Here is a 25683-nt window from a genome sequence, read left to right as displayed (position 1 = left end):
ATACGCCCACTGACTCCCTCTGAGAAACGAGAGAGCCCAATGCATTCTTGTATATGCCCCTTCTCCGATGTCCCCGGCGTGCATAACAAGTACCGAAAGATTTCCCAAGGCAAACAGACCAACTCCAACTCCGTAATGCTTTGACTTCCCCCTATGTGCATCCTCTGGCGCTTGCGCTCCGGATCCGGGGTGTTTTTGTTTGACCCTTTTCCCATTTTCCTTTTTTGTACTTCGTCTTCCGGTTTGGTTGTGCCTTTTTTTATCCAGCCTTGTCCAACCTCCCCCCTTCCGTAAGCGTTTGATGGGTTCGTGTTCCTCCTGCCATGTACCCCTATTACGAAGCCAAATGGCACATGTGCGATATAAAGACTTCATGCCACATCGTAGATGAAGCTGCTCAAAGATGCCCCAACGTTGATCGAACAGAAGAGCAAAGGCATCTACCACGTCTCGGCAATGTACTGGCCAGCCTCCTTCTTGAGCTGCCAGAAATTGCGCGCCTCTTCGCGCTCGAGGTTGCCCTTGACCATGGCGACGTCGACGAGCGCCTCCTCGACGCCCTCGCCCATGCCCTTGGAGCTGCCGCAGACAAAGATGCGGCCGTCGACGGCGTTGACGATGCTCCAGACGAGGTCGGCCTGGTTCCGCACCTCCTCCTGCACATATCTGCCCTCGCCGCGGCGGCTCTGCACCACGCGTTTGACCTCCTCCTCGTGGACGCCCCATTCGCCGCTGTAGATCTCGTCCAGCAGCGAGTCACGGATGCCCTGCAGCACCCACACCTTGTTGGCGCAGTTGGCCTGCTTCAGGCGGCGCTGCACGAAGCCTCGGAACGGGGCAATGCCCACGCCGGCTCCAATCAGCAGCATCGGGCCCTCGGCGTTGAACTGCCTGGCCAGGGGGTTCGCCATCAGGCCCTTGAACATGGGAATGTAAAACTCCGTCTTCTCCCCGGCCTTTTGGGCCTCGATGAACTTGCGGGCCTGTCGCTCAAAGAAGCCGGACCCCACGCCAGTGCGGGTTCCCTCTCGCCAGTCGCCGGTCTCGTGAACCGTGACGGCGATCTCGATCAGGCGGTGCTGCTTCTGGTCGCCTCTCTGGAACGACTCGTGCGGGTCGTTGGAGAGAGAGTAGAAGCGCGGCATGAGCTGCTGCAGCGTCGACAGCAGCTCGTCCAAAGGAGGGTGGGAGCTGGGGAAGGCGTGCAGCAGCTGAGAAACGGTGACACTAGGGCCGGATCGGAAGTCGCAGAAAGCACCCTGGCCCTCTGCGGCGCAGAGGAAGTTGAGAATCTTCTTTTCATTGTCGGCGGTCGCGTGCTCGGCCAGCACTCGCAGCAAGGCCTTGGTGGGTGGATACGACTGCAGGTCCGCGCACCAGGTAAGCAGATCCCGGCGTGTGGTGACGAGCTCGCGCGGCTGGTCGTCTCCCCAGACGGTGGGCCAGCGCCCGCCCGTCGTCTTCAACAGCACAGGCTTGTCTCGCAGGAAGCGCGGCACCATCAGGGCGTCCAGGACATCCTCCACAACGGCCTCTGAGTTGGGAGCGACGACGCCAATGGCACCGCCCACCTTGAAGTCGGTGTTTTCCTCGTCGGGATAGTCTGTGATGTCCAGATCAAAGTGGTATGTGCGCTTCTCGGCACCAGCTTTGGTCAGCTCGCGCGCTGCGTGGATCTTGGCCGGATAAACGTGGTACGGAGGGTGAGGCTGGACGAATCGCGGAGGCTGAATGGAAGTGTCGACGGTCTGGAGCTTGTCGATGGCCAGTCGGCTGAGGTTGCTGCCGTTGTCGACGTCGCCATCCCGCTCCAGAGAGATGGCAGAGTCCGTGGGAGAGGACGGGCTCGGGGCCTTGGGGACTGAACTGAAGGAGACCTTCTTCTCCGGGAGGTCGACAATGTTGGTCAGGACCTTGGGGATGTCGCCAATCTTGAGGCCGAGGGACCGGAACGCCTCGTTATCGGGCAGCGGGACGGATTCGTACTCGACGCCGGCCGGCCTGGCCCCGCCCATCAAGCAGCAGCCGCCGCCGCAGCAGCGAGTAACAAACTCGGCGGTCGTCTCGCCCGTGATGCGCTGGATATCGCGGGCACTCTGGGCAATCAGTCTCGTAGAGGCGCGGCGCTGGCGAGGCTGCTCGGCTCGAAGAGGCTCGTCCTGGTCGTCTGATTCGTCCGAGTAGGTCAACGAGGGGGCAATTGACTCTGCCTTGGGCGTTGTGGGCATGCCCTCGGCTGTCCCGAGGGACAGGTTCTGCATTCGCACAGACTGCATCATGTCTTTCTTTCTGATTGAGTGAAGAAGAGCGAGATGCGGTGGGTTGAGGTGAAGGAAAAGAGGATTAAGAGAACAGAGGCGAGGAGATGGAGAAAATGAAGAGGTTGAGCGAGTATGAAGAAGTCGAGGGATCAGAGAGGCGAGGTCGGTTCGGCCAAGTCCGTCAAGTAGCATGAGCAAGCCAACAAAGATCGACCAAAACCGGGGCAAAGGAGGCTTGAATTTAGGAGATGCAGGCAGTGACCCGGCGAATTGGATCCGTGCGCGGCAGCGGTGCTCAGCTCACGGGGCAAGGCTCGACAGCTGAGTCGTACGAGGATCGGAATCGGGTGGTTTGATGTCGGAAAGGTTAACGACCAGAGTTGGGCGAGTGAGAAGAGGAAGAAGGGAAGAAAAGCCCGAGTACGGCTACCCGAGGCTTTTCTGGGGAACCAAACCAAACCAAAGCACCACCACCTGAGGTCAACCATGACAGCCACACACAGGGTTATCGCTCTGATCCGATCCATGCAATTCGTTCTCTGGACCCCCCCCCCAACATCGGCCGTCTACGGAGCCCCCAGAGACCCGCCCCAAGCCCACGGCCCAGCTTTTCCTCGCATTCAAACGTTGCCTCTGCTGTGAAATTTGCCATTGGAAGCCGAGAGCAAAAAGCCCTGGTTTGCCCCGCGATGCTGATTGGCTGCAGTGGGGTCTGGGCTCCGATGGCTGGAGCGTGGCAGAGCGCCACCAATGATTTGGGTCGAATCGTGAGGGACGCCGAAGCTTCGACCCTATCTGACTGATTGATTGATTACTGGCTGATTGATAAAATTTGGGGCGGAATGGCACGGGAGTCTGTAAGCCGTGGTTGTTGGGTGGCTTGAGCATGTGTTGCACAGTGAGTGAGTGCAGAGAAGAACCACACGAGAAGGCGGTTGGTCCTCGTTATCAATCAATGACGGCATGCATGTTGTCGCACATGTACGTTCCAGACATGCATGCATGCCACACTGTCCTGTCACCGTATGACAGCCAAGCAGAATTGAACCAATTGAGCCTGTTTCCTTGTACGAACTTGCCCTCGGCTGGCCAATCTGGCTACATCGGAGTCTCGACCAGCAACTCTCTCTGTTGAGCCGCTCCGGGCCCGCTTCACGTACAAGCCCAATCCTGGCAGTCCTCCGAGAACCTTCGAATTGCGCCTTTTGACGTGTTCTCCCGAAACACTTGAGATGACCATACGCAACTTTGCAAGCTGAATAGGCAGACAATGCAAACAAAGACGGTCAACTTTCCATGCCAGTGAAGCACTATAAGCCATAAAACTCTCCATCTTTAACACCAGCTCGCAAACACCAGCAAGGCAAAAGGCATCGCCAACGTTTCCCATTCGCGTTACGCAAACCAACACCTCTCTCACGCCATTCCCAACCCGAACAATCATACATACATACCATACCCAAAAGCGCACAAGTACCACAAGCAAAGCCAGCATAATGTAAGCTCGCAGAAAAGCATGGGGGCCACCGCGCAGGAAAGATGGGGCGGTCGGGCAGCCGAGGCTCCCCCCAAGAAAGAAAAAAAAAAAAAAAAATTATCTGATCCATCAAATCTTATCAATCCCATCTAATCTCTGCGTGGCATTCGCTCCCCTTTTGCGGAGTCGGGTTCCAACCCCGAAGTCGGTCGTTTCTGTTTCTCCTCGGCAGCTCGTACACTACTTGCCAAGTTTGCTGTTGTCGGGTAGCAAAGCATTGCAGGTGCATGAAGACGCGGCAAAGCACAAGCAGATTCACCAGCAAACGAGCAAATCGCTGTCATGTGCTTTAGCCCCCATGGAGTAAATACTCTGTACATGATGCATACCTGGGGTACACTTACATGCTACCTCGGAAGCTTGAGAACACGTAGCCAGACGAACGAAAAGTGTCAGTGTCATGTTCAGAAAGGGAAAGGGAAAATGAAAAAGCAGCAATAGTACAAGAGATAGATCATAGGAGTCCCCGTCGGCGAAGCATCCATCCCAACGCAAGTGCCACCCAGGTCAAGGTAATTCCGTGTCAACATCGCCGCGAATTCCGTCACTTCTCACGTTTCCAGGCACGTAAGTCATCTCCGCTAATCTAATCTCCCCATCTGATAAGATTCTCTCCTCCCTGAACCGTTAGGGAGAAGCGAGCGATGTCATGCGCTCATCCTAACCCCCGTGCGACATTGAGCCTTTTCCCAGCCTACCAAAGGTAAGATACTTGAGGCAAGGTAATACTTTCGTCTCAACAAAGATTATGCTTCACCCAAGTTATTTGCCCTGTTGGCTTCATCCCGCAATTTCCGACATCGAGCCATTCGTCCCGACAAATGAGCCAAGACGATCTTATTCCTTAGGCGTAACTTCCTCGCGTGGCCCGACTCCCCCTTTCAATGACCCGATCCCCGTGATCCCGCTCTCGAACTCCAAGTCGCCAGGGGTATCACGAATACGAACAGGCATCACGATTGCCCTACCCTATGGTGAGAAATGATCAAAAGACTGTTAGAACATAATACGCCTCATTCGCCCAATACAAGCGGTCTGGTGAGCAGATATCTACTAATGCAGTGGAAAGGAGATGATGTACATTGAAACATCAAATATGTGAAAGCATCCGTATCCAAAGAAGCGATTGTACTACCTACCTCTACCGAACGGTTTGCAGAAAAATAGGTAAATAAATATAAGCACACATTGCACCAATAAGAGAACCATTTGGGTGTGGCGTGTGGTGACAGGCGTCGCATTTATGTGCGCATGGTTGAACTTGATGTGTGCGTATGTTTGCTCCATTCCCTGGTTTTCTGTGAACCGCTTGCCTACGTATTACTAAGTACGTGTTAGTCCTTTCGTCCATCGACCGAAATGTTACACCAAACATGGCGGTAAAATCCCCCATATTCCACCACGGCGTCCCACGACGCAAAGAAACCAGAAGACTCCCCGAAAGCAACACTCATTGGCCTGATCCAAGCGGTCTATCCACTACAGTAAAATATGTAATACGCAGTGCAAGCGATAGACGTGAACTTGTGCGTCCATCATCGGCGATTCAAGGGCATGGAGGTACCTAGATACGCGGAAGCAAAAACGTACTACATGCTTGTACTCTTGTAAGTTTCTCGTCCATTTGACGGACGGGTTACACCAACGAGGCGGTATAGAAGCTGTGGCTCAATCTTCAAACTCGCCGCACCCTTAGCATCTGTGACACAAGAATACAAGACCCTCGGACTGCATCTCATGACACCCTCAACCTATGGCCGTCGGCGGCGTGGTGTCCAACGAGACATCGATAGACCGTCTGGCAAACTTTGCCGGCGACTGTTGCCCGTTACTCGTGAATAACCCGACTCTACACAAAATCAAAGCATACTATAGTACTCAAAGTTTGAGAGAAATTCAAAGCCTATAAGTGGAACAAAGAGGTATGTAGTATATGTGGTATGAAGTAAGTTCTCAAAAAGCACATATGAAAATGATGCTGACAAGCTCAATGCCACGCTCTGCACAGCACGCGATGGAACGGTAACTCGACAAACACCACTAAATGACGAGGCTGGTGCAATCGCTATGCAGAGAGGGGGAATACTAAGGTAAGAGGAAGAGAAGATGAAAACGAGAAAAAAAATTATGCCCATGAAGAAATCCAAGGTATAAACGTAAACCACCCTCCCCCTTTTCTCTTGCTTTTTCCAACCGATACGCAAATGGAATAAATGTCTTTCCGCCGCTTTCGTTACTGTTGTCGTAGCTTGTGATTTTCTTAACTTTTTTTTTCATCTTGCTTGTACGTTTTTCGTCATGATTTTCCAGCCTCCTCCTCGTTCATCCGGCGCTCTAGGCTCCTGGTTGCCGCCGCTGCTGTTCCCTTGACAGGCCGTGGACTCAGCACGACAGGGGCTGACTGCGCGATGCGAGTCCGTGATCCGGCAGACTGCGTCGGCGCCTCTTGACTTACCCCTCCCGAGAAGCCCTCCTTGTGACCCCCGAGCTTGCGCAATAGCATCGCTGACTGCTGCTGAGCGAGCTTCTCTAATTGCGCTGTGGGATCCTTGACAGGAAACTCCACGTCAGCCACCCAGCATTTTGTGTAGAGACATCTATTTAGCTGCTTCAGATTGATTAGTACGTACCCATTCGGACTGTGGCGGCACGCCCTCAGCGGCCGGGAGCACCTTACCGGTGGATTCGCGTCCCCGGGGGACTGGTGCTGGTGTGACCGGCAGGCTGGGCCTCTCCGTCTCAGTGGGGAAGTCGGTAACCTTCTTGAAGGCTCGGCCTTCTTCATCTTCTTCGTCATCGTCGTTCTCTTCGCCTTCCTTGCCACGGCTGCTCGATCGGTGGTGCTTCTCAACGGCATCGGCGTACTTGGAGATGCCGGGCACCTCGTCCCAAGCATTGGTCCGCGAGTATGTCGTCCAAGAGCCCGTTCCAGCCTCGCTCTTGTTGTCAGACGTCCTCGAGACCGGAGACTTTGGAGGAGACTTTGTTACTGAAGAACGAGCAGTCGACTTGGCAGCAGGGCCTGAGCGAGAAGGAGCCTGCGGCTGCAGCTCTGGCTCATCACCGTAGAAAGACCGGGTGGCCTTGGGCTGGTGGCTCTCCCATGGGAAGATCTGTCGAGGTGGCTGGCCCTGGAAGCCAGATCCTCCTGCCGGTGCGTCAAACTTGGGGTCAGCCAGAGAAGCGTTCCTAAGCAGCGTTAGCATGCCTGCGTCTCTGACAAAGTGATGGAATTTTTATCGCCTTACTTTTGCGACTCGTAAGCCTGGTTGTAGTTGCCACCGCCGTTGGCAAGCTGGGAAATCTCCTGCAACAGCATTAGCATCGACACCTGCCAGGAGACACTTCTTTGCCAGAAACTCACCTTCTCGCGGTAGTGGCGGTCATAGACAGCCCACCACCGGCCCACCATTTCGTCGTAGGCCGCGCTGCCGTAGGAGGCACTGCGGCCGGCGCGCCAGGGCTTGTCCGGGCCAATGAAGTGAACCATGTTGATGCTGGACTGGAAGTGGCGGTAGGCCGGGAGGTACTGGTAGTGGGCAGAGGGGGTGACGTTGTAGGTAAAGGGCAGGCGGTGGAAGTTGTTCTTGAAGTGGACGTTGAGGAGACCCTGGTCGGCGCCGTCAAAGGAAATGCCCCTCTCGGCCATGGCCATCATGGCGTGGTAGTCGCCGTTGTTGGGCGTCAGGGCCATGACACCGGTGTTGAAGATGTCGGGCCAGCCGATATCAGGAGAGGCCGCGAAGGCGTGGGGGAGGTCGAAGAGCTCATCAGGGGCGCGGTAGGCAACGACGTCGGCGTCGATGTAGACGATTCGCGAGAACTGCGTCTGCTTCCACAGGTTGATCTTGGTGAAGGCAGAGTGCAGGTCGGCACGGTTCATGAGGTAGAGGTTGGCGGGCTTGTCATTGCGAATCCGAGGCACGGGCAGGACGTAGTCGTAGACGGTCTAATTCTCGCAGGGAGCAAGTCAGCGCATCAATCTCGTGGTGTCTGGGGGGGGCATATACGCATATATCGATTCATGTACATAGCAAGAGAGCTTGAAACATCCCGAGGCGGAAATTGAAGACGCACCTTGAGCTGAACAATGGCATCGGCAGTCACACCGTCGAGCGTGACCAGGACGGCGAGCTTCTTGGTGGTGCCGGCATCGCGCAGGGAGTGGGCAAGCACCAGAGCACCTGGAGGTCGTTAGCGGCGATTGCGACAGGAACTGGCCAGAGACAAGAGACGTACCAGGGAGATAGGCATCGTTCAACAGAAGCTGAAAGTCGAACTCGTACGTTAGCTTGCTACCCCTCGCGTCAGGGAGAGCGACGAGGAGAACGAACCGTAGCATAAGCATGCTCGCCCCAGCTAGGATCAGCCATGGTTGCTGTGTAGGTGAGATGGTCACGAAGCTTGGAATAGAGACGCTCGGCAAGATGACAACAGGTAGGCTCACGACAAGAGACAGACGACGGGCGAGGTTTACAGAGGAGGGAGGGAGCAGGAGAGGGATTTGGAAACAGCTGCTGGGGCGGGACGGGGGCACGGGTAGAAATAAAGGAAAAAGCAGTTGGGAGGCAACTTTGCTGGTGATGGAGGTTGGAATCGGGTACGAAGTGCTACGGAGTACGTACTGCCTTAGATGGGCGAGGTGACGGGGTACTACGGAGTATGGGGAGATACTTGGATCGGCAAGGTGTGGACGGAGGGGAGGGTGGCGTCGTCGAGGTACCGTCGGGCTGGGCGCTACCTTATTCTGCTTCTCTGCGTTTCTGTTGTATTTCATCTATATGATGGAGGATTGCTTGATGTCTGCTGCCGTCTGTTGCCAACCTGGACATGGCCCTACAGCAGGCGGCACAATCGCATTGCTGCCACCCCTCGGGAGCTGTACATCGGAACTACCGCATGTACCTACACATCGTCCGCTCATCTCGATGCCATCACCAAAGCCATCGAAAACCCACAGCTAAGTACGAAGTACATAGGTACCTACCTACCTACCTACCTACCTACCTTACAGATAGGTACTTAGCAGCTCGTTGACAGGCCAAACAAGGGCCTCGTCCACCGGCCTGACACGGGCCCTAGGACCTTACCCGGGGGGTCCAGCTCTGTCCCGGTGGCGGCTGGCTTGCAGCATGGCTTGCAAGCGAACCTAGAACCAGCCATGCAGACGCAGACGCAGACGCAGAACGGCTGCAGAAAAAAAGCACATCAGGCAGATAATGTACAGTCCAGTCCAGTAGCACAGCCAGCCACCCATGCATGTTGCTGGCCTCGTTCCATCGACAATGCATGCAGCTGGGCAGGACTCATTACCCCTCTATCGCGAACCCCTCCATGAGCGAGAAAAAAAAAAAACTGCCCCTCCGTAGAATGCAGGAAAAACCCCTCCAGCTCGTTGTGAACCAGCCAACCACGTTTCATCCTTTTCTTGCACTCGCTTCTGCCTTGAGCCATATTCGCATCAACCGCAATCCATTCTGCTCAACAGCGCACGACAAGCCCTTTGGTATTCATTGGCCTCGTCCACGCACAAGAGAGGCGGTAAAACAAAACAACAATCAACTCTACTAGCAAACAAATAACGCTCCATCTACAAGGGAACATTGAAGCCACTAAAGATACCCCCCCCCCCCCCCCCAGTAGCCTAAACCAAGGCAGAAGCTCAACCACCCGTGATGGAGCCATCGACTCGATAGAAAAACACCGGGACGACCAGGTTTCTCCTCTTGCCGATGCGATACGGCACGGGGCAAATCCACGATTATAGAACTGGAGCCCCCAGCTACGCTATTGCGAGTACTACTACTCGATCCCAGCTAGTAGCAAACATCTTCGAATGCGTCACTTCCGTTATGCAACAACTTTTCCCCCCTCCTCCTCATGAACAACTCACACACACATTCTCCGGGGAGGCAAAACGAAAATTTTCTCTCAAGCACAATTGCTTTTCCCCTCGAGCCATGCACGCTCGCCATTCTCGCCTCGCATGAACAAGGAAAATCCGAACCCAGCCGTAAGAACAGAACAGCAAAGAAAAGTCGCAAACCATTCCAGTCCCATTCCATGGCTTCCCTCCTCTCCTCAACCGCATCCCAACCTCCCCGTGGATCCCCCCAGCCCATGCAGCAGCAAAAGGGCTCCGCAGTTGGGACTCAGTGCTTCCGTGCTTGCTGCCACTCTCCCGAAAGTCTTTGCAGAACAATAACCCAGCTCCCGTCTGTCCACCTTGGTTTGACTCGAATCAACTCGACTGATTGGCTTGGATCGAAGCTGGCTATCAAGGCCCAACGCGCGTAAGCTCCGTTCGTCAGGCTCACCCGCATCGAGGAGCACTGCCCTTCCGGTCTTCCATGCAAAATGCGCGCAATACGGCCGCGGCAGCTCTTCATCACGTACAGACATGCCGCTGCGAGCCGGATCCTGGTTGCCTGATTGGCCAGGTTCTTCTCTATGAAGCTCCATTTCCAATGTACTGCGAGGCTGGCAAATAGAGCCACCTACCCAAGCTCCTCCCTCTCGCGCCATGGATATCGGTTCTTCCCATGTTCGGGCCGTTCATCAGATGGCAGCGTCGTATCATCTGGCTCGCCTCCAAATGGCTTCGCATACATTCTCACTATCAGCCCTCCTTTATTAGCCCGTAATCTGTATACGAGCACCGGCGAGCCATCCGGGTAATCAGAGATGTAAATGCCCATTGATACCTGATTGAACCCTCCCACTTCATCTCCAGCTTTCTCAAGAGCATCCATTCCATGGCTGGTCGGGCAGCCTGAACCCTCTCCCTCTCAAGCTTCCGGATCCCGTTGACACCACATGTATGCAGAAAGAGTCTCCATAGATAGAAGCCGTTCTCGACAGCACAGCACGGCGCAACATGGTCGCCCTAGGGACGGGGCAATCTCAAGGTGCAGCTCCAACAAAACGATACCCAAACGACACCCTCCTCTCGCGAAATAAATAGCTCTCCGATGGAAGCTCTCCCTCCTCCTCCTCCTCCTCCTCCTCCTCCTCCTTGCCAAACGATCCAGACGCTCCGTCGGCTCCACTGTCCTTTCGTTTCTCCCCGCTCGCGTCTGCCTTATCCATCTGTTAGACGCAGTGGAATGGCATACAGTAGATACAAAGTAACCGAAACGATGAGCAATGCATACAGGGCCTTACCATGTAGAAAAGGCTGGTTAGCTTCCCAAGACGTCGCCTTCACATGTGATTCTTGACTACACTGCAAGGCGAGCAGCCCATCATGATCGGCTGTCTTGGCCAACGTACGGGTAGTAGATAGATAGCACTGCTGCTACCGACTGGCAACTCTCCTGCTGCCCCTCATCCGTTGCCCCTCCTCGTTAACAGGAAGCTGGGGATATCAGTTTTACGTTGGTAATATTATGATAAAAAAAAAAGTGATACGATGCTAACGCGTCAATGACTTCATTCTATATGCCCTCTTCCCTCAACAATGAAACACGCAGCTGCAGAGACCGAAAAAACGAATGCTAAACACCAAACAGAAAAAAGCCTCTCTCATGCAGTCAATCATGCAATGCACGTTATGTATGCACGCAACCTCTAGAAGACTGGCAAATCTCTCACAACACAGAAACACCTCCTCACAGGTCCTTCTTGTACGCGTGCTCCGGCTTGTGAGTGGTCTCGTAGTCGATATGAACGTAGGCCCGCTCAACGTCGGGCAAGCTCTCCAGCTTGAACTGCAGCTCCTCAGCCACATCGTGCGTCTCCATAAGCGTCCGCGATGGGTCCATGACAATGTCCACCTCAGCAATCAGCCGCGGGCCCGAGTGGTAGACTCGCACGGTATCGATGCCCTCGATGGCGTCCGAGTGGGTCAGGCACACGTACGTGATGAGCTGCTGCATGTCCAGAGGCGCGACCACGCCCACGAGCAGCAGGAACTCGTTGAAGGCCGTGTGCAGCCAGATGCCAGACGTCAGCAGGGACAGCAGGATGGCGCCCATAGGGTCGATCCACCATTCCAGCTTGGCGCCACCAACCGAGGTCAAGATACCGAAGCCGTTAACGAGCAGATCGTTGCGGTGGTCCTGCCACAGAATGTTCACTTGGCTATACTTGTCCTTGATGGACCAGCAGTACAAGAAGAGGCCGAACTTTGTCGCAAACGCCGCGCAGACCGAGATGACCGAAGGAAGATGGAACGTCTTGTCGCCATCGCCATTCGCCAGCTCTCTAGCGGAGAAGGCAATGATGATGAGGGCCACGGCGCTCATGAGGAAGCAAAAGACAATGTTGCCCACGGTCTCGAGCCGCGCCTTGCCGGCGGGGAAGCGCCGCGGGTCGACGCGGCGAATGGCGCGGTTGGACAGAATCAGAGCGAGGGTGCTGAGCGGGTCGAAGACGGCATCGGCCATGGTGGTGAAGAGAGACAGCGAGCCGGACGTGATGGCCGCGTAGAGCTGCAGCGCCGTGAGGACAATGTTGGCCGCGAGCGAGCCGTAGATGGCAATCTTGAACTTGAGCTTGTCCTCGCCCTGCTCGATGCGGGCCTCCTCCCGGTGGTCCTCGACCGACTTGAGCATGCGCTCGATGGTTGCGTTTTGATTTTCGTAGAAGCCGCGGACTTTGCGGTGATCGCTCTTGGGACCCAGCCTCTTGTCGCCGCCATGGGCGCTGTCCCTCTTACGAGATGAGTTGGCCTTGATCTGGTCCAGGTCGGAGTCGGACTTGTAGGAAAAAGACAGCCCGTAGGGATCGCTCTCGGCCGACAGACGCGGCACGCGCGCGCGACCTGCGGTGGACTGGCTCTCGATGTCGGTGCTGCTGTAGTGGTGGCGCTCTACAGCATCATGGTCTGCCGCCTCGACGGCCTCGACGCCTGTGCTAGAAGCATCACAGACGGGAGGCGCTTTCGAGCTGCTGCGGCTGGAGGCAGGCTGGGGGCGCTGGAGGTTGAAGACGTTTGGATGGTGAGTGATGGTATTGCTCGCGTCGGGCGTCATGGTGAATGGTGACGAGAATCGCCGCCACCGAAAGGAGGCCTCGCGAAGAACTTGGTCAACTTCTGTGATTTGCTGCGGCTCGACAACTGAGTCCCGCCTGGATGAGGACAAACGAATGGTCGCAACGGTACGAAGTAGGTGCTGCAAGAGGAGAATCGGCTGCCTCCCTCAATTCTCTGATGAAGAGTAAAGGTCTGGTCGAGATAAGATAGATTGATAGCCAGCGGCGAAATAAGAAAATCTCGAGAGACGGGCCGAAAGCTGCTGCTGTGGAGAGCTCGCCGATCGGGGGCTCGAGGTGCGGAATCGGTGAGGCGTGGGGGCTCTTGGGCCAGGAGATATTACTATGCTGATGTTGATGGGATGAAGTTGATCAATTGATGCTTACCTCGGTTACCCGTGGAAGTCAGCTGTACCTTGAGAAGGAGAATGGAAGAAGGAGATGCTGAGGTTCTTGAGATTTAGGAAGCCTTCATCTGCTGTCGGATCGTCAAGGAAACCACAGCCTCAGACCTTGATCTTGCCCTCCCTTTCTCTTGTCCTACCAATTGGCTGCCAATGACGCGTTCCGCTCTGCGAATGACTAAGCCGGAAACCCAACCGCGCTTGCAATCGTACTCGTACTCGTAGATTTGAAGCAGCCATCATCACCAAAGCCAGCAGCAGCAGCGAGAGGATCTCGAACCAGAGACAAAAAAGCCGGGCGTAACACAGAAAAAGCAAGGAGACGACTAGTGTAAAAATAACCTGTCAAAAGCTGTAGCGGGAGCAAATCTAGATCTTAAATAAGAGGATCTCGATGAGAATCTGGCATTTCGGCACAGGATCCCCGATCTTTCGGGCGTCTTCGGAAAGCCATCCAGGTGCTCGGCTTCACCCACATTTGCGGCGGGAGGTGGCCCGACCCACGCTTCGGAATACTACTACAGTTGCTTGGAATCCGGGAGGGTAGTGTGACGTGTGGCTGTTGGTGTACGCTGTATATCTACTGCTGCTTTGAATTTACGATGACAGAGACTGGTAAGGTAAGAGGTATGTGTACCATCGTTCAGATGTCTAGATACTATGTAGGTATTATATGTAAGAGGGCCGCTCATCGAGCCAACTGTTCCGAAAGACAGGAATAAACATCTGATAACAAACGCCAACATGCAAGATTTCATGACGACTCAGTACTCATCCCTCATAGCTTCGACTCAATCTTGGACCGCTTCAGAATCCAGTCAACCACATCCTTTGTAAACTCATCCTTGCAGTGGTCCGCGTGAAGCTGGTGATACGCGCCCTCATACGACTTAATCTCCTTGTCCTCAACAGCCTCCTGCTCCTTGACAAACTTGACAGCCGCATCATGGCTGCACGTCATGTCATTCGTGCCATGCGTCAAGAAAAGCGAATGCACATCGCCTCCCAACTTAACACGCCCCGAAGAAAGCGCCGCAGTGCGATCCAGCAGCGACGCCAGCCCCTCCAACGTGCCCGTGTTATGACACAGCTCGTCATTCCGAATCGACTCAACAACCTCCGGATCGCGACTCAGATGCTCCGGCGGAACAACATGCTTGAGCTGCTGCCGCGGCAGCAACTTTCCCACCAGCCTCCCCAGCACGACCTTGACCACGCTCGGCTCCTCGCCCTTTGAAAAGCCAATGAAGGGCGCCTCGAGGATCCAGCCGCGCACCTGCGCCACCAGCTGCCGGTGCTGCGCGTCGCCCGCCAGCGTGAGCACCTCGCCGCCGCCCATGGAGTGGCCCATGACGAAGACGGGCGCGTCGCCGCCCCCGGACGCCAGCTTGTCCTGGATGAAGGCGGCGACGTCGGCGACCACGCGGGACGTTGGGCCGGTGAGACCCCGGTCCGCGGGGCGAGTCGCGCTGCGGCCCCAGCCGCGCTGGTCCCAGGAGAAGACCTGGATGCCGTGCGCGGCGAGCGTGCTGAAGAAGGCGTTGTAGCGGTTGATGTGCTCGCTGAAGCCGTGGACGAAGATGAGCTTGGCTACGATGGGGACCGTGGGCTAACATGGTTCTGGTGTTAGGGGTGTTTGATGGGACATGGCGTTTGATGGAGGGAGGGAACGAACCGTCCAGGTCTTTGTGTAGAGGCTTGCGTTGCCCACTTTGAATGTGCCCTCTTCCGTGGCTGACATGGTGATCTGACTGACGCAAGTCGAACTATGAGGATGAAAACTTATGAGCGAGTGCTTGAATGTATTGCCGCCTTCTCACCAGGTCAATGAAGATGGGGGGTGAGGACGGGTTTGTAAGTTGATTGGAGCCGATTCAGCTGGTTTAGGCTCCGGGACGCGCTGAGGTGTCACCAGTTGACCCCTATGGGCGACTAGTAAGCACGCTGTTCAGCCGTCCAATTAGCGCCTTCCCGACCCTTTCAGGGGCGTCATCGCGGGTAGATCCCGGGTTTCCTCGGCAGAACGACGTGCTGCGTCCATTGCGCGGGTGTAGATCAACGACGAGTCTGACAGCAAAGGGCATATTACAGTCTCGAATGAGAAAGAGCAGAAAAGCTTGAGAAGGAATGAACAAACAAAAATCATTCTTATCTCTCGGAGATGTTATTCCATCATCCATATCTGTACGACACAGCAACCCCAAGATAGCCAAGATCCTCATGTCTGTCCCTCGTATATATCCCTCGAACATCCTACATCTCCCACAGCCTGCTATCGTCAGAAACCCATCTTCCAAGTACAAGTTTAAGCGGAGTTATTACTACCTCGAATACTTGTTGATGCCGCCATCAGGGGGCATCTGAGCTCTATGTACACAAAACAATAGGTTTGCTTCTCTCACAACTTGATCCGGTCCCGAATAGTTTACAAAATTGTATCAAACAGCAATCAACCTCCTCTTCCGTATATGTAGATTATCGTGCTTTTCTTTTCTTGATTTGAGCAACGGTGTATATGCTCCTGTAAAGTATTCCCGTGACAAGGTGGCCCTCAGCCTCGAGGGCCCTGAGATTTATCTTCAAGAACCGAAGCAAGCTTCTCTCTGCTCTCTCTGTTGGCTTCTTCGCCTTCATCAACGAATTTTTCTTGATCGTCATCCCTAGCGAGATCGTCTTCAATCTCCTCAAACTCGGTAATGTGGGAAGTAGACTCCCTCGACGGCCGTGTCTCGGGAATCTCGCCACCACTCATCTGCCACTCCATCAGCTTGGTAAAGGCACTGTCCTTATCAGCAGCAAGCTGGGCATAGCTGCCAATCTCCGCCACCTTTCCGTCTTTGTTAAGGACAATGATCTGATCGGACCTCTTGATCGTAGACAGCCGATGCGCAATGGAGATGGTGGTGTTGTGTCCACGGAGAAGCCCGGCGAGGGCCTCGTTCACCAACGTCTCCGACTCTGCATCCAGAGCCGAAGTAGCCTCGTCGAGGATCAAGATATCAGGGTCCTTGAGCAGCGCTCTGGCAATGGCGATGCGCTGCTTCTGACCACCAGACAACTGGGACCCTCGAGCACCGACCTGGGTCTCCAGGCCGTCTGGCAGGTCGCTGATAAAGGTGCAGTTTGCCCTCCTGGCCGCTGAGATGATTTCCGCGCGGCTAGCGTGCGGTTTTCCATAGGCAATGTTCTCAGCAATGGTTCCTGAGAAGAGCACGGGTTCCTGAGACACAACGCCGATGCGCCGTCTCAGCGACTTGACGTTCACTGTTGAGATATCGATACCGTTGATGGTGATAGAACCGTCGGTAGGATTGTAGAATCGTAGAAGCAATGACGCAACCGTCGATTTGCCGCCTCCTGAAGGGCCGACGACACAGACGTTGCTCCCAGAAGCAATCTCAAAGTCCAAGCCATTGAAGATTTTGACCGCAGGCCGGGTCGGGTAGGCGAAATGGACGTTATTGAATCGAATGGTACCCTGGGCTGACTTGATCGGGATTCCAACAGTCTGGTGAATGGTGGGCTTTCGGTCCTGCAACTCGAACAATCGACTTGCGGCACCGACGCCCTTCATGAGCTCCGAGTAGAAGCCCGAGAGGCCAAAGAGACTGGAACCCGCAAAGGCAGTGTACATCATGAAAGAAGTCAAATCTCCCAGGGACATGGCACCGGATCTTACCAAGTTTCCTCCAACGACCAGCATGGCCAGGATCGTCATGTTACCCGCCCAGCCGGTCGAGGCGAAGAATGTCGCGGCGATCAATGATTCCTTCTTGCCCAAAGCAAAGATCTTTCGGACCTGATTGTTGTACCGGTGGACCTCTTGGATTTCTCCGACAAACGCTTGGCTCGTCTTGATGTTTCCAAGGCGCTCTTCTGCAATCTTTGTCAAGGTACCGAGATTCTTCTGGATTGACCTGCTCACATTTCGAATCGCTCGTCCGTAGAAGAAGGCACCGATGGCAATGGGCGGGAACATGAGACATAGGATGCCAGTAAGCTTGGCACTCGTCCAGATCATGATGGCGAATCCGGCACCGCCACTGAAGATGGCTCGAAGCCCATCGCTCAGGTTGGACGTGATGGACTTGCCCACAATGACCGAGTCGGAGCCGAGTCGCGAAATCAGGTCACCAACTCGATTGGCGTCGAAGAATTCGGCATCCTGAACGTAGGTTCTCCTGTAAAGCTGGGATCGCAATCTGGCAACGACTCTCTCTCCGATGATGCGCAGCAAAATGACTCGTCCAAAGCTGGTAATGGCTCCAAGCGTGAGAACGCCTCCAAGAGCCATGAAGAACTGATTCAGGGTGAGGCCGAAGATGTTCACATTATCGACGTCGCCCTTTGTAGAGATGTCGAGAATTCGCCCAACGGAGAACGGTATCAGCATGGTAACGCCAGAGGAAATCATGAGGAAGAAGAAGGCCAGGCCCAGCCAGCGAGCTTCGGGTTTAGCGATCGAGATCAGCCTCCAAATTTCCTTCAGGCCAGCCTTTGCTTGAGGCTTGCCCTCCTTTGACAGTCTAGCAGACAGGTTGACTTGCGCCGCATGGGCAGCCCGTTCGCTCTTTTGAAATTCCTGGCTGCCTTCGTCCTCGTTCGTATCCTTGGTTTGCCGGGCTGGCTCCAGTGCTTGTTGATTCGCATTCTGAGAATTTGACTGAACTTGTCGCGCAGCAGAAGAAGTACCAGAGAATTGGCGAGCTAGATGCAGTATGTGTCCATGGCTAGGTGATGATCGAAGTCTAGAGCCGGTATGCGATTGCGGTCGAGAAGAAGCTTGGTATTGAAACGGAGATACACGCAGAGACCCCGCGAGCGTATGGAATCCCGCAGGCGTAAACGACGGAAGCGCGCGCGGGCGAAGCAGTTGCGGCTGGCACAGACGAGACCCGGGCTTGGGGAAGGATTGCGACAGAAGACCGCGACTCCAGGCTGCAGACTCTTGCGAGCCTCCGACTGCGAGCCTGGGAGGCAGCGCTCGTCGCAGCGCCCCGGCATTCATGATTACCGAGGGGACGCCCAGCGGTGCAGCATCGAGTTGCTGACAGCCGTTGGGGAGAGGAAGAGCCGGTGGTTCGGTGCTGGGAGGCGGCGATTGGGTGCAAGAAGGTGTTGACGGGAAGAGAAAAAAAAAAGTGCCCACGAGGGTTCACGGCTAGGAGATTCGTGCCATCATAGTCGCGGCATTTACAGCTGAAGGCGCTAGAAGCTGGCCGCTGGAATGCGCAAGGCGGCGACGCTGGGGCGCCCCGGTTTGGGCGAGTCTTGGGGGGCGTGGCTCGGCCGAAGGTCGGCACAGCGTGTGGGACTCCGTACGGGCGTCAGGCCGAGCTGCAAGCTCCGAGGCCCGATCTTGAGGACAACTACATGTAGAGAAGACTCATGCTGCAACAATCGTCCTGGAGGAGGTGCACAGAAATGGTATGAATTGACAGACTAATTATCTTACTATAGAAGCAAGTCCCACCTGGTTTAGTCCCCCAATTTGGGTTATATGTGAACCAAAGCTTGATGATGCGTCCGTCTGCTCCATCGCATGCTCTTTCCGAAGCTTTCATAGGTAAAGGAACAATTTGAAACACGGCACGTTCAGTTATGAGTTATACGAACCCGCATACAAGTTGTCTTACCCGTAAACGGCTGTACCAATCTCATCTTACCTTACCTATGCTCTAAAGCAACTCTTAGGAAAAGTAGCGTAGATACCCAAACCAGTACCCCAAAGGCCAGAAGCCCTTCCCTCACAGCAGGCTTTCCACTTCAGAAGCGCATACAGGCCTCTTGCCCCCAAATTCCCCTCCGTTAGACGTCGTTGCCCTCTTTCAACATTTGTGCCACCTCGGCATCTATCTCGTCATCGTTCCCCAGATCGGGAAAGTCGCCCGTATCGTCCACTCGTCGCCTCTTATTGGACCCGTTGATGGATATCGGTAGTGCTTGGGTGTGCGTCGAGGGCACGGCAGCGGCAGGTTGAGTTGCTGGGGCGTCTTCCGAGTGTTTGGCGCTCTCATCCACTCCAACACTCCCCGGAGCAGTATCCTCGAAGTCGTTGTCCATACCGGGTGGCGTAAGAGCCTCCATTTCTGGCCGGTCAAGCTCCGTAGGAGGGCTGCCGGATTCGCCCTCCGCATGCGACCCATTGCCGTCCGCAGGCCCAAGCGCTCTCATTATAGCCACCTCGACCTGCTGCTTCTTATCTTCGATTTCGCGTTTGCGTCCCGATAGCTCAGCAGCTGCATTCTTCTCATTCTCCAAGGCCGCCCTGTTTGCGGCCAGCATCTTCTCCAGGCCTGAGATCAACGTCTCCCGGGCCTTGACGCACTCAGCCACCGCACTCTCAGCGTTCGCGAGCGTCTTGAGCAGCCCATTGAGTCGAGCCGCATAGACCGGCGCCGATGGAGGCGCTACTGTAGGATCAACTTGCTTCTCATACTCTTGGTTTGCGGAAGCAATGGTTGACTTGAGTGGCACGCTGAGCTTTGTGACTGTTTGATGGGCGGAGACGAGAGGCGTGAATTCCGCAGGCACAGAAGCGGCTGATCCAAACGGGGAACCTCCAAAGCCGGGCTTGACGGATCCGCGGGCTTTATCTAACTCTATTCTGATGGTTAGCATCTGCTAGTAGCCCCAAGCGAAGCGCCGAGTGCGTACCATTAAGACGTGTTTCGATAGCCGCCTGAATCGGTGCCTCGAAGATAGCTCTGTCTTTCCAGACATCAATGACACGCCGCAGCTTGGCTTGGATCTCAGCTGGAGCGCCCTTATATGCGACTGCCGCTGCTTCAGCCACAACGGGGGAGAAGGCGATGACGAAGTCTTCTTTGTGGCGGATTCTCGACTGCTGCACGACCTCTTCACACAATGTATTAGCACCGGTAGTTGCGTCAGAGCCAGACATGATTGTGGTAAGGAGCAGGGAACGGAGTTTCGGTGGTGGTGATGGAGGAGCGCATACCGTTCGCAAGATAGATCAAGCTCAATCGTTTGGTGCTGGACGAATCCTTTAATCGCTGCATCCAGAGCGCTACCGTGCGATCTGCGTGCCGCCTGAGGGTGGTGATCAGTACATTTGCGCCTCGACACCATCATCTTTGACTTTCAAAGCAGCGGAAGTTATTACCTGTGAAACATGATCCATTGCGCCGCTGTGGCGATGCTGTCATGGCTCTCGTTCAGTGCTGACAGACGCGCCAGGACTGAGTCGTCGTTGTACGCCATTATGCCAACCAGATACTGGGACCGGGGCTGTAGTATTTGTGTGAAGTCGGGGCAAGAGCATACACAACCGTCTACCAGTTGTCTCTACGGGCGAATTTCCCTATGGGAGCAGATTGGCGCTGCGACGCGATAGAGATAAATCTACAGCAGGCAGTGGATCTCGGTCTTGGAGCTCAAGCTGCAGCCTCGCGACCAGCTAGTCAGCGTGCAATTGGGGCAGAACGGGTTGCTATCAGGGAGGTCAAGAGCTGTGTGCGAGATTAACGATTCGATGCGGAGGGGAAGATGGCAGGAATAGAAAGTCTGAAGGCAAGGGAATATCAGCCGAGGAATTGAGAAGAAACCTGGACGAAGAGCTGCGTGGAAGTTGGGAGAGAGGTCCGTCAAAAGTCTGGATAAGTGCAAGTTTCTAGCGTGCGTGTACGCATTATGCAATATTGCGCGCGCAGAGCTGCGTCTCAGGCCACTCACCGCCCGGCAGAATACCGCAGCAGTTACCAGGGACAACTGGGAGCAGCGAACAGATGGTCACTGCTAGCGAGTGCCTCGTTGCGCAAGCGAATACTAACACGATCAACAACCAACCTCACACTCCTTTGGCCATTCTCATCAGCGCTCTGCTCTCGCAAAACAAATTCGCATTTGCACACGTTTCTAGTTGCTTCGACAAGTCTTCAAAATGGCGGACCGATTCCCTTCGCTCGAGGACTTCGACTCTGGAGGTGAGCTCCTGAATCGAAGCCGTGGACCATGCACCATGCCTCATGCTAACTCTAATGACCTGTCGCTTGTCAGCGCAAACCGAGATCCAGAACGTTTCCGACGAGCCCTCCGCCGAAGACTTCCTCGCCAGAGAAAAGGCTCTCCTGGGCGATGATGCGAACCAGTTCGCGACGAGCGATGACGCAAACGCCCTGGCCGACACCAGTGGAGATCTCCTGGGAGAGACAACTGCTGCGGAATCGACATTTGAGTCTCAGTTCCCGGACCTCGCCAATCCTGCTGCTGTAGGTTCACGTTGAACACCGCGAGAAAACCAACTATGAAGCGCTGACATGATTTCGCAAACCAGGGCCTCGCAGGAGTAGATGGAAACATCATGACCGGTCCGTCTGTAAGCTACAACTCGGGTTATCAGACATATGCCGCCGACGAGGAGGAGCCCGAAGTCATCAAGCAGTGGAGAGAGGCCCGCGACGCGCAGATTGCCAAGAGGGCCGAGCAGTTCGCCGCTCAGCGAGAGGAGACGATACAGGAGGCTCAGCGAAACATTGACGACTTCTATGAGAACTACAACTCCAAGAAGGAAAAGGGCATTGCGCAGACACGCAAAGAAGCCGAGGAGTTCCTTGCCAACAGGGAGGATACCGTCTCCGGTGGCACCAGCTGGGACCGCATCGCGAAGCTTGTCGATGTCAGCGGAAAGGGGGCCAAGGGCGGAGCCGCCGGATCCGGCAAGGAGCGCTTCCGCGAGCTGCTCGTGAGCCTGCGCAAAGACGAGAAGGCTCCTGGCGCAACTGGCTACTAATGTTGGATAACCTGGGTTGACAAACCATACTTGTGGCATTGCGTTGCCTGGAGCCAGGGGGGGCAAAGGAAGGGCCGGATCTCTGTCCTGCGGTATATTTTGATTTGCACTTTTTTTTTTACCACGCAAATACCGGGGTGGTACAATGAACCATGGCTACGCATAATTCAAAAGGAGAAAAAGAACTGGTAACTAAGAGCTAGACGAACGCGACCAGAAGAATCGCGATATCAAAGGCAGGCGGGTGATGATGAGAAGCGGACTTCGAAAATCCTATATTTACTGTCTATGAGACTTCAAGACCATAACATTCCCCTTGACCTGGATTCGGCGCAAGTCGAAGTGAACTTGATCGCCTGTCCCCAAATATACTGATGCTTTAATCCTTGCCGAACCAGGTGTTGTGGCCGGCAACCTTTCGGCTGGCAGCGTAGATGGAAGCTGTAACTTCTTAGCTCTCGAGTTCCATAACCAACTTTCGATCGATTTTCACTCACCTCCGAAACCACCCCAGAGAGCGACGAGGTAGGGGCCCATGTACCAGCGGCTTCGAGGGTGCTGTCGGCTTGTGTTAGTACGGGGTCGGGTTTCGCGATCGAGAGCTCGTGCGTACAATCTTCCACAGACGGGTGTGAGCCTTGTAGGCGGCCTGGTAAAAGCGCTGGTACTCAGGCACCTTGTTCTTGGCGTCGATCAAGCTGTGGCAGGGCGTCAGTCGAGGTTCTCCAAGCTGTGTGTCGTCGATATGCGCAGAAGGAAGACTCTGGGGGAGCCAGTCGCAGCCGGGCTGCCATTGAGAGCTTCCGCATAGCGTCGCTGATCGGTGGGAGCTTACCCCATGTTTGCGGTTGGTTGGAGAGTCGTTCGGGGCTTCTTCTGGAGGATTGCTTCGTGGTGGAGTGATTCTTGTAGTCGGGATGTCGGAAGAAGAGCCTTGGTTCAAGAAATGAGGCCATATTCTAGCTCAAAGTGGGTAGCGGGATGACTCAGCAGCTGGCACGGCGCACAAACTGCTGAAGGAAAGTGCAGCCTGCCGCGGGCGAGGAGGAAGGCGGTACGTACCGCTCGGTAGTGGGGTGCAGCTGCCGCGGCCAGGAACTGCCAATTACATGCGTTTGTGTGAATATCGCCGTCTAAAAAGCGAAGCCTCGCCATCTCTCCAAATTTGCTGTTGCAGCACGAGTACTCCCTTCACCTTCCGGGGGCCTTGACGTTCGAACCGAGGATCAGTGGCACCACGAAGAAAGGCGGCCACATGTGGTGATATGCCTAAGAGGTCGGCGGCTGGCTGGAGACAACCCCAGGAATGCGAGGAGCCGTGAAGTTTGCCCCAGAACGTCCGGCATCGATTCGATTACTTCCCGAGCTCTCGCAGGCGGCGCATACAAGGCTCCAGCGACATTCCCAGCACTTCTCTGCCCTAGCTCGCCCATTTACTACTCCAAGTCTATATCGAGCTTCTCGAGCCCCTTCTAGAGTCGCTCCTGGAAGCCCTGATTGGCAGCAATGGCGAGCAATTTCTGCTGAGAACCCGACTTCCTCGCTGCAGCCATCAGGATGGAGGAATTACGGGGGACTAGGGCAGACGCGGCAGCGACATGATGCATCTCCGGGTATTCTTCCATCGAACGAAGCCCTCGCTACAAGAATCAGCAAGAGCCTTGAAGACGCCGAGGTTGAGATTCAACCCTACGATGCCACCACGTGGGAGGCAGTATGCGACATTTTGTCAGACAAGCATGGGCCCGACGGCGTCTGGGCTGTGTTTGAAGCTATTTGGCACCGGGAGAAGCATGACTTGATTATCTTTCGCGATGCCGAATCTCTGCGTGGCAAAATCCTGTCGGCTGCGTTAGGCTCGGATTCGCGACTCTCCGCACTCTTCACCGCGGCCCAGCAGCTCCTCGCCGAGAACAATTTCCAATGGCCCGGTTTCTACACGAGGGTCTTGCGCTTTTTCCTCGAGCGTGGCGCCTACGAAGAGGCAATCCGCTGGGATCAGCAGCTGGCTCCCATCTTTCCAACTGGAGCCGACGAATTCGGCGCATTACTGGCAACCTTTGTCATTAGACCTACTCCTGAGATGCAAACCACCTTGACGACGCTCTATGTATCCAGCGCCAACCGCCAGATATACGACCATATCATTCCGGCTCTCTTCGCTTCGGGGCAATCGAAACTGGCCCGTACCTGGCGCAAAAAGCTCATCGTATTCAAGGATTTTCCGTTGACATCAAACTGTCGACCTTTTCTGCTGTTCCTTGCCAGCTACTACCCGAAAATACAACTCACGGAGAGCGAGCTTGCGGTTGCCGATCTGGATCGTCAACAACTCGCTGAAGCTGATGACGATGAGTCTTCTTTCGAAGTCGTCAGCAAGAGTGTCGATAGAAGGGGCTCCCACAGCGATGCACTTGTGGCGAGATGGCTTGCCAGCACGTGGGCATCCGTGGAATTTGCCATCAATCTCATCTTTAAGCTCGGGGTGCGAACCATTGGGCCTCGCTCTCTGCAAGCCCTTGCGCTGCGAGATCCCGATGCCAAAGAAGTCGCGTCACGGATAGATCAGATCGAGAGGCTGGGTATGAGAATATCACCTCACTCGTATTGCAAGATTCTGGTTTCTTTTGCAAGAAACGGATCAGAGGAGTTGTTGCAAGATCTGATTCATTGCGACATCCACCCTGACGAATTCGAAGACATGGAAACCCGACACTCTCTCATGGCGGAGGCGGCAAGGACAGGAGACTGGAAGATGGAGCGGCTACTTCAGGGCATTGAATGGGCAATTGAGACTGGACCGACATCCCGACGCCTCAACTCCCTTCTCCGGAATGAGGTCTCCAATGGGAGTTTCAGGAAAGCCAAACAAGTGCTCGATCGCATGGAAGCACTCAAAATCAGTATGGCCCAAGCCAGTGCGACAGGGCTCCTCAGGCGCGTGTTTTGGAACCTCGACGCCCATCCTCCTCCACGATTGCGACCTCTATTCCGAAAGCGCACGCACAATGATGTCGATAACCGTATGCTGGATCGAGCGCTCAATGTCATCCGCCGCGTCTCTTGCCATGATGTCGCCATTCCTACCAGGTACTGGTCAATGCTTCTCTACAATCTGGGTCGCTCCAGACGCCTCGATGACCTCGAGCAGCTGAGCTTGAACATTATGCAATTCTACACACCCCCGTATGGGGGGTTGATGCCTGTGCACCGAGAAGATCTGCCGAAGCACTTCAACACGGAGGAAAAGGAATACATACCGGCAGACTTGCCGTTCGCGCACCACCACCATCCCATTCGGCTGATCTTCGATGCTTCTCTGCAGCGCTCCATTGTGAGATGGGGATTCGACCAGACTCTGGCAACTAAGCCCCAGCCATCGACGTCTCTTGCGCGACCACGGACGGCAGGCTTTTCGCAGTTTGACGTCGCCCGTGGAGTCCGCCTGTTGGCAGCACTTCGAGACCAAGGAGCTCTGATTGATACACAGGTGGTCCGCTCCAGCATCATCCTCCGCATCGCCACCTCAATGGTCCCCGGACGGCCTAGACATCGATCGAGAGACAGCGTTGAGTTTTCTGTAGAGCATCTAGTGAGGCTGGCTGAGGAGGCATGGGGCTCAGAAATGTTTCCCGATGTGCCGGCAGCAGTTCGAGAGGTCGACGAGCGGGTATCAAAGCTATGGACCCGATATCCAAGGTTAATCGACAGGACGTTGGATCAAACCGTCACATAAGACGAGGAACAAGACGG

The 25683-nt window shown here is 55.0% G+C and overlaps 10 protein-coding genes across 10 annotated transcripts; 2 read left to right on the top strand and 8 right to left on the bottom strand.

Moving 5' to 3' along the window:
* Window positions 1–440: 440 nt before the first annotated feature.
* On the bottom strand, window positions 441–2276 carry CCMA1212_008031 (uncharacterized protein; the record flags this gene model as incomplete). The annotated part of the gene is made up of 1 exon (XM_073705187.1): window positions 441–2276. One exon carries the CDS (start codon window positions 2274–2276, stop codon window positions 441–443), a length of 1836 nt encoding a protein of 611 aa, XP_073556359.1.
* Window positions 2277–6094: 3818 nt separating this feature from the next.
* Window positions 6095–8176, bottom strand: CCMA1212_008030 (uncharacterized protein; the record flags this gene model as incomplete). Its single annotated transcript, XM_073705186.1, has 7 exons — window positions 8133–8176; window positions 8038–8065; window positions 7876–7982; window positions 7163–7747; window positions 7047–7105; window positions 6429–6987; window positions 6095–6346 (listed from the first exon to the last, which is right to left on the bottom strand). The coding sequence occupies exons 1-7, from the start codon at window positions 8169–8171 to the stop codon at window positions 6095–6097; spliced, it is 1629 nt and encodes a 542-aa protein (XP_073556360.1). The 5' UTR covers window positions 8172–8176.
* Window positions 8177–10701: 2525 nt separating this feature from the next.
* CCMA1212_008029 (uncharacterized protein) lies at window positions 10702–10887 on the bottom strand (the record flags this gene model as incomplete). Its single annotated transcript, XM_073705185.1, has 1 exon — window positions 10702–10887. The coding sequence occupies one exon, from the start codon at window positions 10885–10887 to the stop codon at window positions 10702–10704; it is 186 nt and encodes a 61-aa protein (XP_073556180.1).
* Window positions 10888–11408: 521 nt separating this feature from the next.
* Window positions 11409–12773, bottom strand: CCMA1212_008028 (Metal tolerance protein 3; the record flags this gene model as incomplete). Its single annotated transcript, XM_073705184.1, has 1 exon — window positions 11409–12773. One exon carries the CDS (start codon window positions 12771–12773, stop codon window positions 11409–11411), a length of 1365 nt encoding a protein of 454 aa, XP_073556179.1.
* A 1183-nt stretch (window positions 12774–13956) lies between these two features.
* Window positions 13957–14919, bottom strand: CCMA1212_008027 (uncharacterized protein; the record flags this gene model as incomplete). Its single annotated transcript, XM_073705183.1, has 2 exons — window positions 13957–14787; window positions 14854–14919. 2 exons carry the CDS (start codon window positions 14917–14919, stop codon window positions 13957–13959), a joined length of 897 nt encoding a protein of 298 aa, XP_073556182.1.
* An 810-nt stretch (window positions 14920–15729) lies between these two features.
* Window positions 15730–18186, bottom strand: CCMA1212_008026 (ATP-dependent permease MDL1; the record flags this gene model as incomplete). Its single annotated transcript, XM_073705182.1, has 1 exon — window positions 15730–18186. The coding sequence occupies one exon, from the start codon at window positions 18184–18186 to the stop codon at window positions 15730–15732; it is 2457 nt and encodes an 818-aa protein (XP_073556181.1).
* An 800-nt stretch (window positions 18187–18986) lies between these two features.
* CCMA1212_008025 (uncharacterized protein) lies at window positions 18987–20402 on the bottom strand (the record flags this gene model as incomplete). The annotated part of the gene is made up of 4 exons (XM_073705181.1): window positions 18987–19780; window positions 19836–20036; window positions 20140–20231; window positions 20305–20402. 4 exons carry the CDS (start codon window positions 20400–20402, stop codon window positions 18987–18989), a joined length of 1185 nt encoding a protein of 394 aa, XP_073556184.1.
* A 579-nt stretch (window positions 20403–20981) lies between these two features.
* Window positions 20982–21930, top strand: CCMA1212_008024 (Clathrin light chain; the record flags this gene model as incomplete). The annotated part of the gene is made up of 3 exons (XM_073705180.1): window positions 20982–21124; window positions 21198–21409; window positions 21475–21930. The coding sequence occupies exons 1-3, from the start codon at window positions 21082–21084 to the stop codon at window positions 21928–21930; spliced, it is 711 nt and encodes a 236-aa protein (XP_073556183.1). The 5' UTR covers window positions 20982–21081.
* Window positions 21931–22309: 379 nt separating this feature from the next.
* Window positions 22310–22770, bottom strand: CCMA1212_008023 (uncharacterized protein; the record flags this gene model as incomplete). Its single annotated transcript, XM_073705179.1, has 4 exons — window positions 22310–22371; window positions 22428–22488; window positions 22544–22628; window positions 22766–22770. The coding sequence occupies 4 exons, from the start codon at window positions 22768–22770 to the stop codon at window positions 22310–22312; spliced, it is 213 nt and encodes a 70-aa protein (XP_073556186.1).
* A 466-nt stretch (window positions 22771–23236) lies between these two features.
* On the top strand, window positions 23237–25666 carry CCMA1212_008022 (uncharacterized protein; the record flags this gene model as incomplete). Its single annotated transcript, XM_073705178.1, has 1 exon — window positions 23237–25666. The coding sequence occupies one exon, from the start codon at window positions 23237–23239 to the stop codon at window positions 25664–25666; it is 2430 nt and encodes an 809-aa protein (XP_073556185.1).
* Window positions 25667–25683: the final 17 nt, after the last annotated feature.

Source organism: Trichoderma ghanense, assembly GCF_004382785.1.
Source record: "Trichoderma ghanense strain CCMA-1212 chromosome Unknown scaffold_11, whole genome shotgun sequence".
Classification (NCBI taxonomy): Eukaryota; Fungi; Ascomycota; class Sordariomycetes; order Hypocreales; family Hypocreaceae; genus Trichoderma; species Trichoderma ghanense.
The sequence above is the reverse complement of the archived record's forward strand: the minus strand, read 5'-3'. Positions and strand labels throughout refer to the sequence as shown.